General features: G+C 27.9%; 1 protein-coding gene across 1 annotated transcript; it reads left to right on the forward strand.

The window, feature by feature from the left end:
- Positions 1–4,467: 4,467 nt before the first annotated feature.
- LOC107934822 (dCTP pyrophosphatase 1) lies at positions 4,468–5,719 on the forward strand. The gene is made up of 2 exons (XM_016867333.2): positions 4,468–4,666; positions 5,261–5,719. The coding sequence occupies exons 1-2, from the start codon at positions 4,556–4,558 to the stop codon at positions 5,555–5,557; spliced, it is 408 nt and encodes a 135-aa protein (XP_016722822.1). The 5' UTR covers positions 4,468–4,555; the 3' UTR covers positions 5,558–5,719.
- Positions 5,720–17,455: the final 11,736 nt, after the last annotated feature.

Below are 17,455 nucleotides of genomic sequence, written 5' to 3' on the forward strand. Positions count from 1 at the left end.
TTGACATCGTTGATGGATATTGACATTAAGTTTCGAGTTTAATTAATATTTTTAAAAACTTGGAAGGTTTTAGTGAAAATCTTCAAAAATTTTAATAGATCTAAATAAAATTTTTAGAAACTTCTGGGCCCTAACGAGAATCCACCTCGATGGATACAATTATGCTATATAAACCTTGCATAAATAATTAAAGTATAGCATAAAATATGAACTATTAATTAACATGATAAAAAATATATATAATATTTTAAATATGGAAATGTTAAAAAAATGTTATACAAGTACATGAATTATTAAATTTTATTTTGGTCTTTAAATTGAATTGTCCGTTTGGTACTGGTATTATTGTCATAATAGGAGGACGCGAGTTGAGGCACGTTTGTCCTCTTATTTACGATTGAGAAGAAATTATGGATAGTTTCATGTATTATATAAAAAAGCAAAATTGAATTGTTCAACACAAATTATTTTTCATGCTTTCTAGAACAAGAAAATCAAATAATTGATATATTTTTCTCATATAAAAATTTTCATTATTCAAATAAAAAATTAATTATTTCTTTTATTTAAAAGAGACTTTAGTTTGAAAATGAAAGAAAATTATATAATTTTTTAAAGTGACTGAATAAATCAATTAAATTATTAAATGAAATTTTAATAATGTGATTGCTCTTGGATTTTTAGCTTGTAAGCTAGTTAGTGCATTGCCATGAATGATGGGAAAGGCTTAATGTGCCACTGTCTCCTAGTAAAAAGACAGCCATTCCCCCAATGGTATGATTGAGACCCTCATTATTATTATTATTATTATTTGGGTTTTTCTTAAATAGTGTTTATAAATATTAAATATTATAAATACGGGATGCCGTGATAAGTTATATTGCATTTTGAAAGAGAATTTATACATGAATTTTAAAAACGATGTAGTTGAGACGGAGAATCATGAATATTAAAAAATTAAATAATTTCAAATCTTGTATTCACATAATCCCATACTATAAATATTTATCTTTTTTATTTATTTCTAACTTCAATTTTTTTTTAATTCTCATCCAAATAAAAAGTTTCATAAACTGGTCCATTTTTATAGTACGGCTCTTTAAAACGGAAGTTGAGTTCACTCTTAATTTTATTTTTTTCTTTCTAGTTACTCGTAGTTTTTCTGTTTTGTCGATTTTACTTGGACACACTTCTTCCTCCGAAAAAAGGGAGGAAGAAGTATTTTCTTCGATCCTCTGTTTCTGGTTAGCCTCTCCCCTTTGGAAACCCTTTTTATTTCTATGTTTCTTCCTTCCTCACTTTCTCTCATTTCTTACGTTTTGAAAATTCCTTTCAGTTTTTTAATTAGAATGGACGACGATATTCTACCTAAATACTTATGAAGCATTTGAATAAACTTGTATTCAAATATTAGAGATGATGGGTACCACTACTTCATTGGCCTAGAATTATATTGACAATGACTTGTGACTTTTGAGTCAATTGACTCTTGTGCCAATCACTCGATATTATTAATTTATTATAATAATAATAATTATAATAATAATAAAGTAATAAAACTATCTTTTAGAAAGTTACAGCAATGGCACTCTTCTATGGTCCTACGCTTTTAATCTCCAGGTTTTGACAAGTCGTAATTCCAAGCAGATTCTTCGCTCTTTTAATTTGCTTTCTTTTGCTCTTTATCATTAATTTATGTGTCGTATATAATAATAATAATAATAAAAGTGGTTGATTGAGTGTTAATTAAAATGACATGAACATTATTATTGATGTAAGAGGAAGTAGACTTGAGTGTGCTGAAATGTATTATTCTTCTATTCATGAGTTAAAGAATGTATGATTAAAACTTATAATATATTGAGGAGAGACTACGAATAGTTCTAGCCACTCTGCTTATAGAGTCTAAAAATTCCACTGACATGTAGGAAGATTTTTAAAAGTTTTTATAAAATTGTATTTTTTATTACCGGGTTTAAAATCCTAAACTTTAATAAACCCTATTTCTTTGCATTCCAACCGACATTCTTCTCCCTTTTCACATTTTACTATATAGTATAATATAATATAAGTTTTACTTTTAAAAAATATAATAAAATATAAATATTTGACTGAACTTTGGGTTGATCAGTCGAAGTTTAAATTGATTTGGGGGGCTATTTTAGTTGGCTTGAGGGAAGAAATTAATGTTTTGAAAATTGTTTCCACCTAATTAGGCCTTTTGATCAGAATGATTGAGTTTTAATTTCAAGAAGATGTTTATTATTGTAGTCTTTTTTACTACATTGTTAATTGGGTTTGGTTAGCCTGGATTTGAAAATTTTAAATTATTTTTTATTAGAATTAATTTTAGATTAGGGTCATTTCAAATTTGAAAGTTTTAACATCGATCGAGTTTTAATTTAATTGGTATATGTATTGTTCCTAATGTAGGAAAACGCAAATTCAAGTGCGCTGAAATGTATCATCCTTCTATTCATGAGTTAAGAAGGGTATGATTAGAACTTACAATAAGTTTGTTAAACAAAAACGAATACTAGCATATTCAAAAATGATGTGATGGTTGATGAAAAACTAAAGTTCAAGACGAAATCGTTCGCTCAATGAATTACGATTCAGAAATCTAACGATAGTTCCTCAATAATTTTGATAAGGTAGAGGTAACTTAAAGTAACAAGATTACGACAATACACTGCTAAAACAATTAATTTGAACAGCTCAATCAATCAATGTTCTAACAGATGTTAGCTAAGCTAATCGCTTCTTCCTCGCCATGTAAATCATCCATTTCTGCTTTTCCGTCACTATAAGTTTCTGAAAATAGTACACGTATGAAACAAAAAATAAAAGAAATGATTGTGAAATTGCCTAACAAATACGGCGGTGCCATTGTAAAGATATACACACACTGTTGAAGCACTAACATGTCGCTTTCATTTAACATTTATCTGTGATCTATCGATACAACCCAACGTACAATATGGGCGACAAACTTTGTTCCATTCGTCGCTAAAGATATATATTACACTTACAATTATATTATATGTATTATATGCATATATGCAGGGGGAAGTTAGGAAATTTCTTTTAGATGAGAATTAAATTATATATTTTTTTACGATAATAAAAATACAACTTTACTATTTTAATAGCTTATATCTTTATAATTTTTAGAGTATTAAATCAAATTTTTATTATTTTTAGGGACAAAGTATAATTTGACCGTTACTAATTTAAAATTTTATAAATTATAAAAAGTCCAAATAGAAAATTTTACATTTTAAGAAAAACCGAGACTCTCGCCAGCCCCTCTAGATTTGCTACTGTATGTATGGTATAGTTTTTTTTAACATAGAAAGTTACAGAAAGTTTACTATTGCTATATGTTTTATGTAATACGGAATTAAAATATATATTTATTTTCATTTTTGGTGGATGGTTTTCTAATTTTTGGTAATTATATTAGACTATGATTAAATTAGAAGTGGAGTTGGATTAGACTCTTAAACAAGTTAAAACTCTCTTAAACACATGGGGCGACGACCAAACCCTCCTAAGAAATCAAACGTTTGGCCCTTTGAAAGTTATAAAATTTTAAGCTGGTATACGATAAAATTACACTTTTACCTCTAAAAGCTAATAAAATTTTAATTTAGTCATTATAAAGATATAAGTTATTAAAATAGTTAAATTACGTTTCAGCTCTCATAAAATTATACAATTCAATTCTGTCCGTAAAAAATTTCCAGCTTTGCCTTCGCTTAACATCCATTTTATTTCCATTTTCAAGATTCGAATATAAGACTTTATTTAAGAACCACCAAACTCGTTCCACTCAACCTTAAAATCATTTTTTTTTTGTCCAAGACCTTTAGTACGTACTATAGCCTAAAGCCAAATCGAATATGCTTTTAATATGTTTCTATCGATAAGATTCAAATTCAAAATCTTATTTAAAATGTGATGCTATACTATAATTCTATATGGAAATGTATTCATGCATATCTTTTGTTATTAGTGTAGTGCAATCTCTTGTCACTATAATTTCTTTTGACACATATAGTGCCATGCTTTTTTTTAAAATGAAAAGTGACCTAACTTTATTAATTCCAGATTCATACTTCTTACTATTTTATATTTATTTAAAAATTAACACTTTTTCTTTTTTTTTTTTTAATTTCAGAAAAGAAAGATGAAAGAAAAACATGTGATAATCTCTATTTTGAGTGACATTTTTGCAATTAAAAGAATGTGTTCTTTTCCACAAAAGTTGAAATTGGATACTTGCTTCCCCCACTAGAAAAATACACACAGTGGTCCTCGCAAACCAATTTCACCGCCACGTGTCAGTCATCAAAGCCTTAGTGGGCCCTACTCTACCGGCAATACCCGGTAGCTACCCTCTTTTCACATATTTTCCACAAAAAAAAAAAAGTGTCAATAAAATGATAGGCGTTTTTGCTTTGAAGCCTTCATTTTTGTTTCACACATTAAAAAGAAAACAAAAACAAAAACCCTTGTTTGGGGTTGTTGGATCCTTGAAGAAACAAGCTTTATGGAACAAGAAGGGGTTACCTTAGAAGAGCTGAAGAAGAAAATGGCTGACTTTGCAAAGGAAAGAGACTGGGATCAGTTTCACAGCCCTAGGAATCTCCTATTAGCCCTGGTATTTAAAAAAAAAAATACTTACACTTGAAAAAAAAACCCTAAAATATTTTTTTATGTACCATGTATCTATTTGAATATCTTGCATCTATTATTTATTTAAAGTTGACTTTAGATTGTTTTTTTCAAGACTTTTTTCTTTTTAGTCCACACCCATATTTTCTTCAGTTTGGTACTGTGTTGTTTTATAAGAAAATATGTTAGCTTTGTGTTGTTATTCATTGCGATCTCTATGAAAGTTTAAATTTTTATTGTTTTTCTTAAACCCCATTCTGGACGTTTAGATTCTGAGAGATTTTTACTGCTATTCCATTAACTGTAGAGTTCCTAGAATTATTGTCATGAAAGTAATGTTAAAAGCAGTAGAAACAAGTACCATTTGTTTGCTTCTCTTTTATCTATATTGTTTTATTGAATCACTGATCTTAAATGAATCTCACTTATATGGGCCACACAAATATATGAATCCTAATCATGTCAAAGACCCCACTTTTATTTTCTCTGCAAAAACACAATCTTGGATCTGTTCTTTGTGTTCCCTTTTGTCAGTCCACCTTGTTTATACATATATATACCCTTTTGCTTGTTTATATAGGTGGGAGAAGTAGGGGAATTGTCTGAGATATTTCAATGGAAAGGTGAAGTACCAAGAGGGTTACCTGGTTGGGAAGATGAAGAGAAACAACATCTAGGGGAAGAGTTATCAGATGTATTGTTATACCTTGTTAGGTTATCTGATATATGTGGTGTTGATCTTGGTAAAGCTGCTTTGAGGAAGATGGAGTTGAATGCTATTAAATATCCAGTCAAGCTTTGTAAAGGTTCATCTAAAAAGCAGACGCAATTCAATGGTGACAGTGGTGATACTGCTGATACGGATCAGGGACATTAAAAGAACAGTGACATCTAAAGTACTAAAAGAACCTGTTTGATGTTTTGATGTTTTGATGTTTGGTTGTGGTCTTATTTTGTAATTTAGAGACTAGATTTACTTGGATTGGATTTTGAATGGTTAATATCATTTCATATATGAAAGGGGGCTTAGTTAATTAAATTCTATACCATGTTATTGGATGAGTTGGTGAGTTTTTATTATTTGTAACATGGGGTTTTTTGTTTTTATTTTTATTTTTATTTTGTTTGCATGATAACAATCTGGGGTGGCGTGCCACTAATGCCTGGAGTTAGTAATAGTTGAATAGTAAAGTGTTTTATCAGAGATTTTTATGGCAGCTTCTGGTCACTGTATTGTAAACCGCAGTGTATCCTTCAGCCTGGAGAGAGAATTGATTTTCAGTGAAATGTCAACATTTCTTTCAATGTTTCTTGAGAAAGGATGTCCATGAATTGAAGTTTATGTTTTATACTATATATATATAATCACATTCCAAACAAATGGAGAGGGTTCTCATTGGAAATATCTGGGTTTCGCAATTTATTTGACAGATTAATTTAACTATCATATTAGGTCTCGTTCATCATGACTTATATGAGATGATCTGGGTTAAAACATAGTGCTATCTAATAAATTTATAACATAATGATGTTTTCCTTAGATTCGTCAATACTGTCTTGTCATGTGGCATCTCAAAATAAGAGATAAGCAACTTGTAGAAAATCAAAAGTAAGCTACCATCTACCTCAATCCTTTTTTTTTGTATTTAAACTTCTTTCATTCTCCTTTCGTAGCATCAACTTTTCGTCTTATCTTAAACAAGGTGAATCAATCACTTTTGTCACCCACTATTCCGTAGTTCAACATACATATATTTATATATAAATCATTCTTGGTTAGCAATTTGCCTGGCAGATTAATCTATTTATTAATCATTATATCAAGTCTTGACCATCATGTCTTATACAAGATTACCTTTAATCCACCAATATTAACTTGTCATGTGGTACCTCGAAAAATGGGACGATAAAGCTAGGAGCTTGAGAAAAGGGACAAGCTCAACTTCTTTTTTCCTTCTTCCTTGCTACAACTTCGATCACTACTTTAATTGATATCTCATTTTATCTTAAATAGGATGAATCGATATTTTTGTCACTCACTCCTCTATGTATCAATATATATGATGTAGTTATGGTATTTGATGTAAAAGTTGGGGTCTAGAATTAGAGTACTCGTCAAGCTTAAGCATCCATTGGAGCTGAAATATACATCTTTATGTTATCAACTATGCTTTTTCAACTTTGATCGATGTTTTTCTTAGGATAAAATTGGCCAACAAACAGAAAACATAAATGCACGTTGAAATTGTTACATCCAACATTAATTGGGCTAAGAGACTCAAAGGGGTCTCCGTCGCCAATTAGATGGACCCACTAACTTAAGAGAGTAAAAGTACATGTCTCAATTATTGTAGGCAAACTTGAATTTATTAAAAGTTTGATTTTTAAGGTTTGAATTATTTATACTTTTGATTAAGTTCATTTATATAGTGATAAATGAGTTCGATTTTTTTTATCAATTTTTGGTAATCGTTTTATAATAGGGTTTAATTTTTTTTTTCAAATTAGTTCTTGAATTTGGAATTTGTTCTTGAATCGAGGTCTTAACTAGACATTTGTCTCCATATTATAGTTTGAATTAGACAATTGTCCCCGTATTAAGACTTGAAATTTGAATTGAAAAATTTTAATATTAAATAAAAAATATTATGTTAGTTGTTTCGCGCAATAGAATGCATTTTTTATTAAATAGCCCATAAAATAATTTTTTTAAATAATTTCATTATAAATTCTGATCATATCTGCTCTTTTAGATACAATGCCTATAACTAGGCATATCTCCTCCGCAACCCATAAATAGGAGGATAATGTGCTTTAGTGTACTCAAACCCACGTCCTCCTACATTAGCAACAATGCACATACCAATCGAGTGAAGACTCAATCGGCATAATTAATAGAATACTTAAATTAAATAAATTAATTTTTTAAAAAGAATAATTTAATCTATACAAATAATAATTGAGGATGTTGATAATTTTTGTCAAATCTTCCAATTAAGAAAAAGGAAAATTAATTTTAAAATAAAATATTTATTTATACACGTGAATTAGATTTAAACTTAATTCCCTCCTAAATCCATGTTTAATGATGCATCATTCATTGTTCGTTTATGGGATCAAAAGGTATTGGAGTTCGGACTTGGCCTGCTCCCTTTTTTTTTCTTTTTAAAGCTTTTAAATTTTGGTCACATTGTATAGCAGCCCCTATATATTTGCATAAACTATGGATTTAGTTCTCGTACTTTAATTTGATCAATCTTAGTTCGTGTGCTTTTGAATTGGTCCATTTTAGTTCCTGTACATTTCGAATTTCGAAAATTCAGTCATCATCGAATGCTAGTAGTTAAATATGTTTGGTTAAGTTTTGCTATTAGTCTTGTACTATGCATGAAGTTGTAGTTTCAATCCATGTTATCTAATTAGAACATTCGTAGCCCATACACTTAATGAATTTTGAACTTTCAATTTTAACGTGCACGATGGTTATTAAATCTATTAAATGGCTCTTTCGAGAAAATAACATGTGAAAATAGTAAGCTGACATATTATTACACATGTGATAATATGCTTGTTACATCAAATTTTAGAAATACCAAAACTTAATAAATTTAATAGCTACAACTAGAACTAAAATTGACCAAATTAAAGTACAAAAATTAAATCTACAACTTGAATATAGTACACAAAGTAATAGTTGAATTTAACCTTAGATCTATGCATAAAATCGAACACCCATTTTTTAGGGTTATATTTCATATAGGTTTTTTTGTTCTTGAGAGAAAAAAAAACATACTAATAAATTTGGCCCTCAACGTTTACATCTTTTGTCAATTTAATCTTCATTCTTTTTTAGCTAAATTTAGTCATTAACCTTTTAAAAAAAGTCCAATAATTTCTTTAAACACAAATGAAAGCAAAATAACTTCATCATTTTAAGACCAAGGTCGACACCTTAAAAAGAGAGATCCAATTCAACAGCATTTTAGAAAGACTCTAAAAAACTCGTTCGAATCTTCGTCCATGTATCATTTAAGTCTAATAATTTCTTGACAGAAAACTTTTATCTAGGGTTCAAATGAATAATGGTAATAGTGAGCTATTTACTTCCATGGTTAATCAAGCTGTTTTGTATTATATCGTAAAGTAAATTGGAATGAAGCTTGGTGGACTGCCTGTGAGGTATTTGGGAGTTACTTTGGTCACAAGGTATTTTAAGAGATTGTCATCGTTAAAACTGAGGTAGAGTTTTGTTGCAAGGGATTCGATCCCTGCTAACGAGAGTGGAGCATATTTTGTGGCTAATCATTTATTTTTTGAGGAATACTCGCGATGAAGGGATTAGTAAATATTGCTGGCGATGAAACCTTGGTTACGACCCAAAAAAAAAATCAAGGGAGGTTTTGGAATTAAACACCTTTTAGTATGTAATAAGGCTTGTATATTGAGAATTTTATTGTTGATTTTGAGGCTTAAAAGTATAAAAGATCCTTTAGAATAATAAAAATTTTCAATTAAGTCCTTCAGCTTAATTCGAACCTAAATGATTCTTTTATAGTTTTTTATTAGAAAAATGAAAGAATAAATCTAAAGTTGCCATGTAACACTATCCGATTGGTTTGTCAATCGATTTTAGCAATTAATGTGGTCAAATTAAGACGAAAATTATTAACGAAAAGACTTAATTGATTTTTTTAAATAAATAATAGGGCCGAGTTTAGAGGTGCTCATGGGCCGGGCCGGGCCCATATAAAATTTTGTCCCGGCCCAAAATATGGGTCTAAGATTTTGCCCAGGCCCGGCCAGGGAAAAAATCATAAGCCCGGGCCCGGCTCGGCCCGGCTCATTTTTATTTTAAAAATTTTAAAAAATTAAAAAAAGTATTTTAAAAATATTTTAAAATTAAAAAAAATTAAAAAAAGTATTTTAAAATTAAAAAAATTTAAAAAAGTATGTAAAAAATATTTTAAAATTAAAAAAATAAATATATTTATTATATCGGGCCGGGCCGTGCCCGGGCCGAAAAAGTGGTGCCCGATGCCCGGCCCGTTTTCTAAACGGGCCTCGTTTTTTTGCCCAAGCCCATATTTCGAGCATATATTTTTACCCAAACCCTCCCATATTTTGGGCGGGCCGTCGGGCCGGGCCGGGCCGCCCGACCCATGAGCACCTCTAGCCGAGTTGGATGTGAATTTAGTTGAAAGACTTAACTAATTTTTTTAATTTTTTAAGGACTTTTTATATCCTTAAGCCTTGATATTGATTAAGGCTAGTTACCTGTGGGTGGCCTGGGTTGAGCTGTATGTGTTGATGGGCAAGTGCAACCCCTTCAAGCACAGAGTTGGGCTTGAAGGAAATTACTTAAATTGCGAGGATTGATGCTGCAAGTTAGAGAGATTCGATGAGCATATAAAGCAAGCGAGGAATAAGTTCAACAAGGTTTCTTGGCACAAAGTCATTTGGGGTGGTTTAACTATCCTTCAATATTCTTGATTAGCAACTAACAGTATGCCAGATTGGCTATACACATCATAACAATACTATTTTCTCCAAATTTGGCTCCTTCACTTCCTACTTAATTGGGGTTTCAAATGCACAACATCATCCTTGGGTGGATAAAAAGAGTGAAAAAAATCACATAACAAAACATCAAGTGAAAATGGCTAAACTGATGTCCAATCCACTGCCTCATATCATAATCCATTGCTTCAGTTTAGTTGCTTAGGGATTGGGATCTTGTTTCTTGTTGATTTGGTTGGTGATTTATAGTTGTTTCTTTGTAGTCAACGACGGATTTCTATGACTAAATTTTAAGGGTTTAGTAAAATTTTTTATATTTGAAGCTTTGCTTGAGTTGAATTAAGATTGAAAATTTCAGATCAATTCTAGATAACAATTAAACGGTAAATCGCGTTGATTAAGTTTATCTATCTAATAAAAAATGGGCTCGTTTTCTGTACTTAACTTTAAACTCAATTATTCATGTTAAGCAAGAAATTTAATTTGAAACTTTTCAAAACTATAATAATTAGCGAGTAAATGTGTCTCAAAACTACATCACCGAGTCTAATCTATACTAAATAATAATAAAAGTAGGGTTAAAGTGTAAATTTGTCATCATATTATAGGTAAATATTGAAATTTGCCATTATATTTTGAAACTATGAGTAAATTTACCATTCAACTCTTATGTGATTGAATTTTACTGCAAAACTTTTAATTTTATTAAAACTTGCCAATATTAATTTTGATGATTTAAAAACATAATTTGGTTTCAAATATTCTATTTTAATATTTAAAAATAATTTAAATTATAAATATTAAAAATTAATAAACTAAATTAGAATTTTGAAATTAAAACTTGTAAAATAAAAATACATATATCATAAAAGAAAAAAAAAAGGACCAATTGAAAAAAATATAAAATAGACATTTTTATTTAATTTTAATATTAAAGTAAAATATGTTTTATTAAATTTTGTCTTCAAATTATTTTAAATTAAAATTGAATAGAAAATTTTAATATTTTTTATTTTAGTGGTAAAAATCAATCAAATAAAAATAAAGCCACAAAATTTAATATAGAGTTAAAGTACAATGGTAAAATCATTTCTAGTTCATAAAAATAATAACAAATATCAATCAAAGTGAAATATAGTGACAATTTTTAATTTCCACTTAAAGTATAGTGACAAAATTACATACTAATCCATAAAAGTATAAAGTTCGCATGCACATATCTAGAACGGATTTGGAATTTATTTTATATTGAAAACATGAGCAAAATTAGGGGGTTGGTAGGGGCCTCAGTATTTCCTGAAATGAAAAATATTTTATTTAGGCTCTTTAAAATTTTTAAAATTTTAAATTAGTAATAGTAAAATTACATTTTGACTCCTTAACAATATAAAAATTTGATTTAATCTTTTAAAAATGATAAAGATATAGGCTATTAAAATGATAAAATTACATTTTTACTATTGTAAAAATTACAATTTAATTTTGACATTCCTAAAAGAATTTTCTGATTTCGCCTCTGATTGATTGAAAATATATGATAATAAATTTGCATCATATGGTTTCTAGACCTATGATTTTGTACTTCTACAATAAAATTGATTGAAAATTGATCTGATCTATAATTCATGGTAGTTGCTCCCCATTTTCCCTCAAAATTTAAACTCTAAATTCAAGACTTGTTCTGGAAATTTATAAAGCCGAATTAAGTTGCTAGTGAACATTTGTTCAAATATTGATTTTCAATTAAATTTCATGAAGCAATTCGTTGAATCTCCATGAAAATTACTTACATTTGACTCTTCAATTTTAGCCATGAAAATTACATTGACTTGGTAAAAATAGAGTATTTTACTAGTAACATCTCAATTCATTTTCGCAATCTAAAAAATATTTTTAGTAGATCATCTATCATACATATTCAATTCGATTCAAAATTAAAATAATTTTCAATCATCTTTAGAGAAATATTCACTACTTATAAATTAATTCATCACGAACTTGATAGATGGTAAATGATACAATAAATTTGTCTAACTGATAAATTAAAGCAATAGTATATATTTATGTATAATTATATCAAATATATTTCTACTCATAATTCATTTCTAACATTTAAATTGATGAAAAATATGTTTAAACATATTCGAACTCATGTCCTCTAGTTACTGCAATAAAAAGGCTTCATATATTTATATATATATATATATTATTACTCTTTATTTAATTTAGAAGTATTTCTATTTTATGGAGCATCAAAATTGGAATCATGTCATACTTTCTCTCAAATTATTTTTACTAAAATTCTTAAAACTTAAAATTCATTAGCTTATGTGTAAATGTTATCAAAAACTAATATTTATATTTTTCTAATTAAAAAAATAGTTTTATTAATTATGTTATAATCTAGTTTTAAACTTTTCCTTGGTTGATTTGAGTTCTCTGGGTCAAGCATTTAGCTTGACTCCTAATGTAGGTTGTAGTCATATCGCTCCCATTAACTTTTCCTTAATTCTTTAATATATAGCTTCAATTATTGTTCACAAATCTAATTTCCACAAGTGAACATTTGAATGATTGTGATAGTTTCTTTTCCAATAAAAAAATTATCTTACCTAAAGTTTAATTTAATTTACTTTGATTTGACTAAATTTAAGTGTAATTGTTTATAATTATTACGGTAACATGTTTGGATAAATATTATAGTTAGTAGGTCTCACTAAATTGAAGGTAATTAGGAGTATGGACCTTTCCCACCACATCATTCATGGTCCATTTTCAATTAATTTATGAAATTTTAACAATTAATTATTCTGTCATTGACACATAATTACCTAAACCCCAAACCTTAAATACTAAATTCTAAACCCTAAACCTAAACTACAAACCCCAAATTTGAACCCCAAAGTTTGAGATTTAGGGTTTTAAGTTTGAGGTTTGTGATTCAAGGTTTAGGGTTCTAAGTTCGGGGTTTAGGATAAAATTACCAAAATTAAGTGTCAGTGACATGAAAAAAAAATTGTTGAAATGCCATTAAATAATTGGAAAAGGACCATGGATGATGTGATGGGAAAGATCCATAAAATAATTTCTCGGTAATTAGAGTGCTCCAATTATAGTATCCAATTCTTATTGGGAGATTGAGAATTGAAGTATTAATTATGCAGATAATTACAAACAATTACACTTAAATCTAATTTTCTTATGACTTTCCAAACACATTTGTATGTGATTTAAGTTTAAAATATTATTTTTATATTGTAATAATAGTATTTTTTTTGTGAATTACAATAATAAGACAAATCCTAAACAATAAATACAGCTAGCGCAACTTGAGCCCAAGCCATACTTGGGGCAGTGAACACACTGACCATCAGGCCATCACATAAGGTTCATAATATTTAATTTTATGATATATATTTTACTTTTTAAAATATTATTATATATTATTTTAATAAGTTGTAATAATCTAAAATTTTTATAGAAAGGAGATAATTTCTCATACTTTGAGTTACTAAATAATTAATTGAAGTCTTAAAAAAATTAACTAAATAATTTATTATTAATTATTTGAACTTAGCTAATGATGAATTGGTAATGACAATGAGTACATGCTTAATGTTATAAAATAACTCAACAAATATGGAATAACAGAGGAATTAGATAAAATTTCCTAGATGTTTATTTTTCTTGCTAATAGTAATCATATTGTGAACTACTTTCTTGGACTAACATATCACATACTATTATTTGATTTTAAGTCATGTTACTTATTTAGAGAGTTTTTTCTTCTAGTATTATTGATAATTTTTTTTATAATAATTGATATTCTTTTTAAAAATTTAAAATTATGTAGTTATAATTTATACTACCAAACATGACCTAGAGAATTACGATGCAATTGCACTCTATCGGCCAAACACATTTAAAGAATTAATATTCCTTTTAATTATAAGAGGGTATAATTACTATCCCATAATTATATTTTCATCCAAATACTCTATGATATTTAAAGAAATCCATCTTCGATTAACGCGGACGATGAACACCCTGATTATCATACCAACTCACAGCTTCAATAGAACAACAATTATTAAACACTGTGAATATGAATGATGGTGACCCATTTCTACCCATTTGTTAATTTAATTAAAAACCTTCCATGAATAATAATGATCACTGCCAACTCTCTTCACTCTAATTAGCCCTTTAGACTCTCATGATGATTATCATTATGGCATTAATTATTACATTAATATAAATATAAACAAAATTATGTATGCAATTAAAGACATTATTGCACTTGTTTTGTTTTTATTGTTGGAAGGGCAGATACCATTAAATAATTACTCAAGTTTAAGTTAAAGTGCATGTATTTATGATTAATCTTTAAATTACATTTCAATGAATTGGATATTTTTACTAAAAATAATAAAAATGTAATTACTAATAATTATTATTTCCACTGTTTTTCTCTAAATATAGTTAGTAATTATAAATTATTAATATATTTCCATATTTATATAAGTGACTAAATCATTTTCAATTTCATTATTGATTTGTTGAATATTTTATTTTCCTTTTTTGGTACAATGAAAGTTGTAATATGAAAATAGAGGAATGGGCAGAAAGTACTAAAATTGAAATTTTAGATTTGTTGAATACTATATTTTTAAATAATCAAGAAAATAGAGGACTGGATTAAGTATAGTTTTATATTTTGTATTGCAAATTTTAACACTTTATAAGCATTGTTTTTTGTGTTTAAAACTATTAAATTTAATCATAAGTTTATTTTATGGCAAGTTCTTATCTTGTGCCAATTTTACTTTGGGGTTACTGTTTGGGTAGCGAGAAAATTACATACTAATGAAATGGGACCACGCTAGAGTATTTTCTCCACAGTGATTTTAACTTCTGATACTATAAAGACAAATTTTGTTTACATGATGTAGAAAAGTAAATAAATATGTAAACAAATTCAAATTTTGTAATTATTAGATTCATGTCGTAAATGTTTATTAATATCATACATGAGGTTTTAGGTTCAAATCTCGTTATGGTCAATTTTTTTTATTGATTTATTATATAAAAATACAAAACTATTATCCTAAAAATATAACTTAATCTGTATAGGAGAAGTATTTCAGTAATTTCATAATTGAATTAATGTTTGGTTGATTTGTGACACCTCTCTAAACATGATCAGAGGTGGAGCCAAAGGGCTCGGTCCCCCCTAAAATGAAATTATTTCATTTAAGCCCCTTTATAGTTGATAAGATTTTAAATTAGTAATGGTACAATTGCACATTGTCTCCCCCAAATGATAAAAATTTGATTTAATTCTGACTTTTTCAAAAAATTTCTGACATCGCCCCTGAACATAATGTTAACAAAAAAAAAACCTTCAAAATCAATAAAAATCTTTTGTAGTTGAACCAATTATTTATTGACATTTTTTCAAGAATTTTATTCATCTATTTTTCTGATTTGAAAATTAAAGTTTGTATACTAATGAAAAGCAAATTAAAAATTAAATTAAATGATTTTTTAAAGTAAAAGTACCATGAAAGCTCAAGTATCAGGAGATGTATTGTATTTTACCACCTCTACTAAAAAATGAGTAAATTAGTTTCTATATGTTAAATTAAAAATTAAACCAGTCCTTCTATTAAAAATTGACCCTTATACGTTACTATGATGTACACGTGACATGTCATGCATCATTATCTGGTTATTCAATTAATCACACTAATTTTTAAAAATACAAATGGAGGAAATTTTAAACAAAAATAATTAATATGCTCATTAAACTAATGTATATGAATTAATTTATTAAATTTTTAAATAAAGTGAACAAAATACCATTTAACTTACACAAATCTCCATTTACCAGATCTTTATGAACATGAAGAAGTGAGGTTGAGATGTAACCTAACCCGAGTATGAAGTTGACCAGTTTGAACAGTTCCAATCACCAAATAAGAAACTGTCATTTCTCTTCCTTTTTTGGTCGACTCAGATTCTTGTTTTTGTCAGTAAATGTTGTTGTCATATTTTTAGTGTTAGTATTATTATTATTTTTATTTACAATATTATTATTTATTACGTAAAATGTAGAGGTTTTGAGTCTTCGTAGTCTTATCATGTGCGGTTATCATATTTAATTTTTAGATCAATTAATTTAATTCGTTGATTTTAGTCTGAATTATATTAATTTTTAATTTGTTTGTATATAATTATTCAGATAATCCGTTAATATTATAGTAATGTAATATTTGTAATTGTGGATTTCTATGCTTTTTGTTACCCTACTATTCATTCCTCGGTAGACACATTCGTTCCCTCGCTCTCATCTCCTTCAAATGGTGTTCTTACTATCAACCATGAGCAACACCACTTCAAGTTCCACCCATGCTATCAATGAACCATGCCAAAAATCCCTAACCAACAAGCGTTACCTCCCTTCATGTTTCTTTTTGACAAAGTTCTTGTCTTGAACCATTTTTTTTTTTGTATATTTAATGGCAATTTACTTTGGGGGTTACTGTTTGTTTAGCAAGAAAATTACATACTAATGAAATAATGTAACACTATATTCTTTTCAAGGTTCGTAATTACTTCTTTTAACAACATTGTTTTTAATGCTCAAACTCGAGCATTCTATTTAAAACTTTGATATGCCTTACCATTACATGTTGATTCTCAACAACGGTTGAAGATGTGAGGTTGAGATGTAACCTAACCTGAGTATGAAGTTGACCAGTTTGAACAGTTTCAATTGCCAAAAAGTAACTGCCATTTCTCTTCCTTTTTGATCGACTCAGATTCATTGTTTTTGTCAGTAAATGTTAAAAGCATGATTTACTGCCTTTTCAGTTTTGACCCCATAAACCCCTTCTTCTTTTTATTAATTTTTTTCACCTTTTCATGTTATTTCGGTTTCTTTTTTCTCTCATCTTCCTTTAATAAATAAATAAATTAATCATCATATATTATATTTATTTATTTTTACTGTTAAAAATGAGCATGACTGGCGTAATAACCTCTTGAATATTTTATTATGATATATAAAGACCAATTTTTAATAGTAAAAATAAATGAAATTTTTACAGAAAACTAATTCATTTTTTGATCTAATAATTTACTTATTGTTTGATTAAAGAGGACAAAAATGCAATACGATTTTTATTATAAGAGTTTTTATAATTCTTTTATCATTTTTGATCTTAGGATCTTATAATTATATTAAATCTTAATT

This window comes from Gossypium hirsutum, chromosome D02 (assembly GCF_007990345.1).
Source record: "Gossypium hirsutum isolate 1008001.06 chromosome D02, Gossypium_hirsutum_v2.1, whole genome shotgun sequence".
Classification (NCBI taxonomy): domain Eukaryota; kingdom Viridiplantae; phylum Streptophyta; class Magnoliopsida; order Malvales; family Malvaceae; genus Gossypium; species Gossypium hirsutum.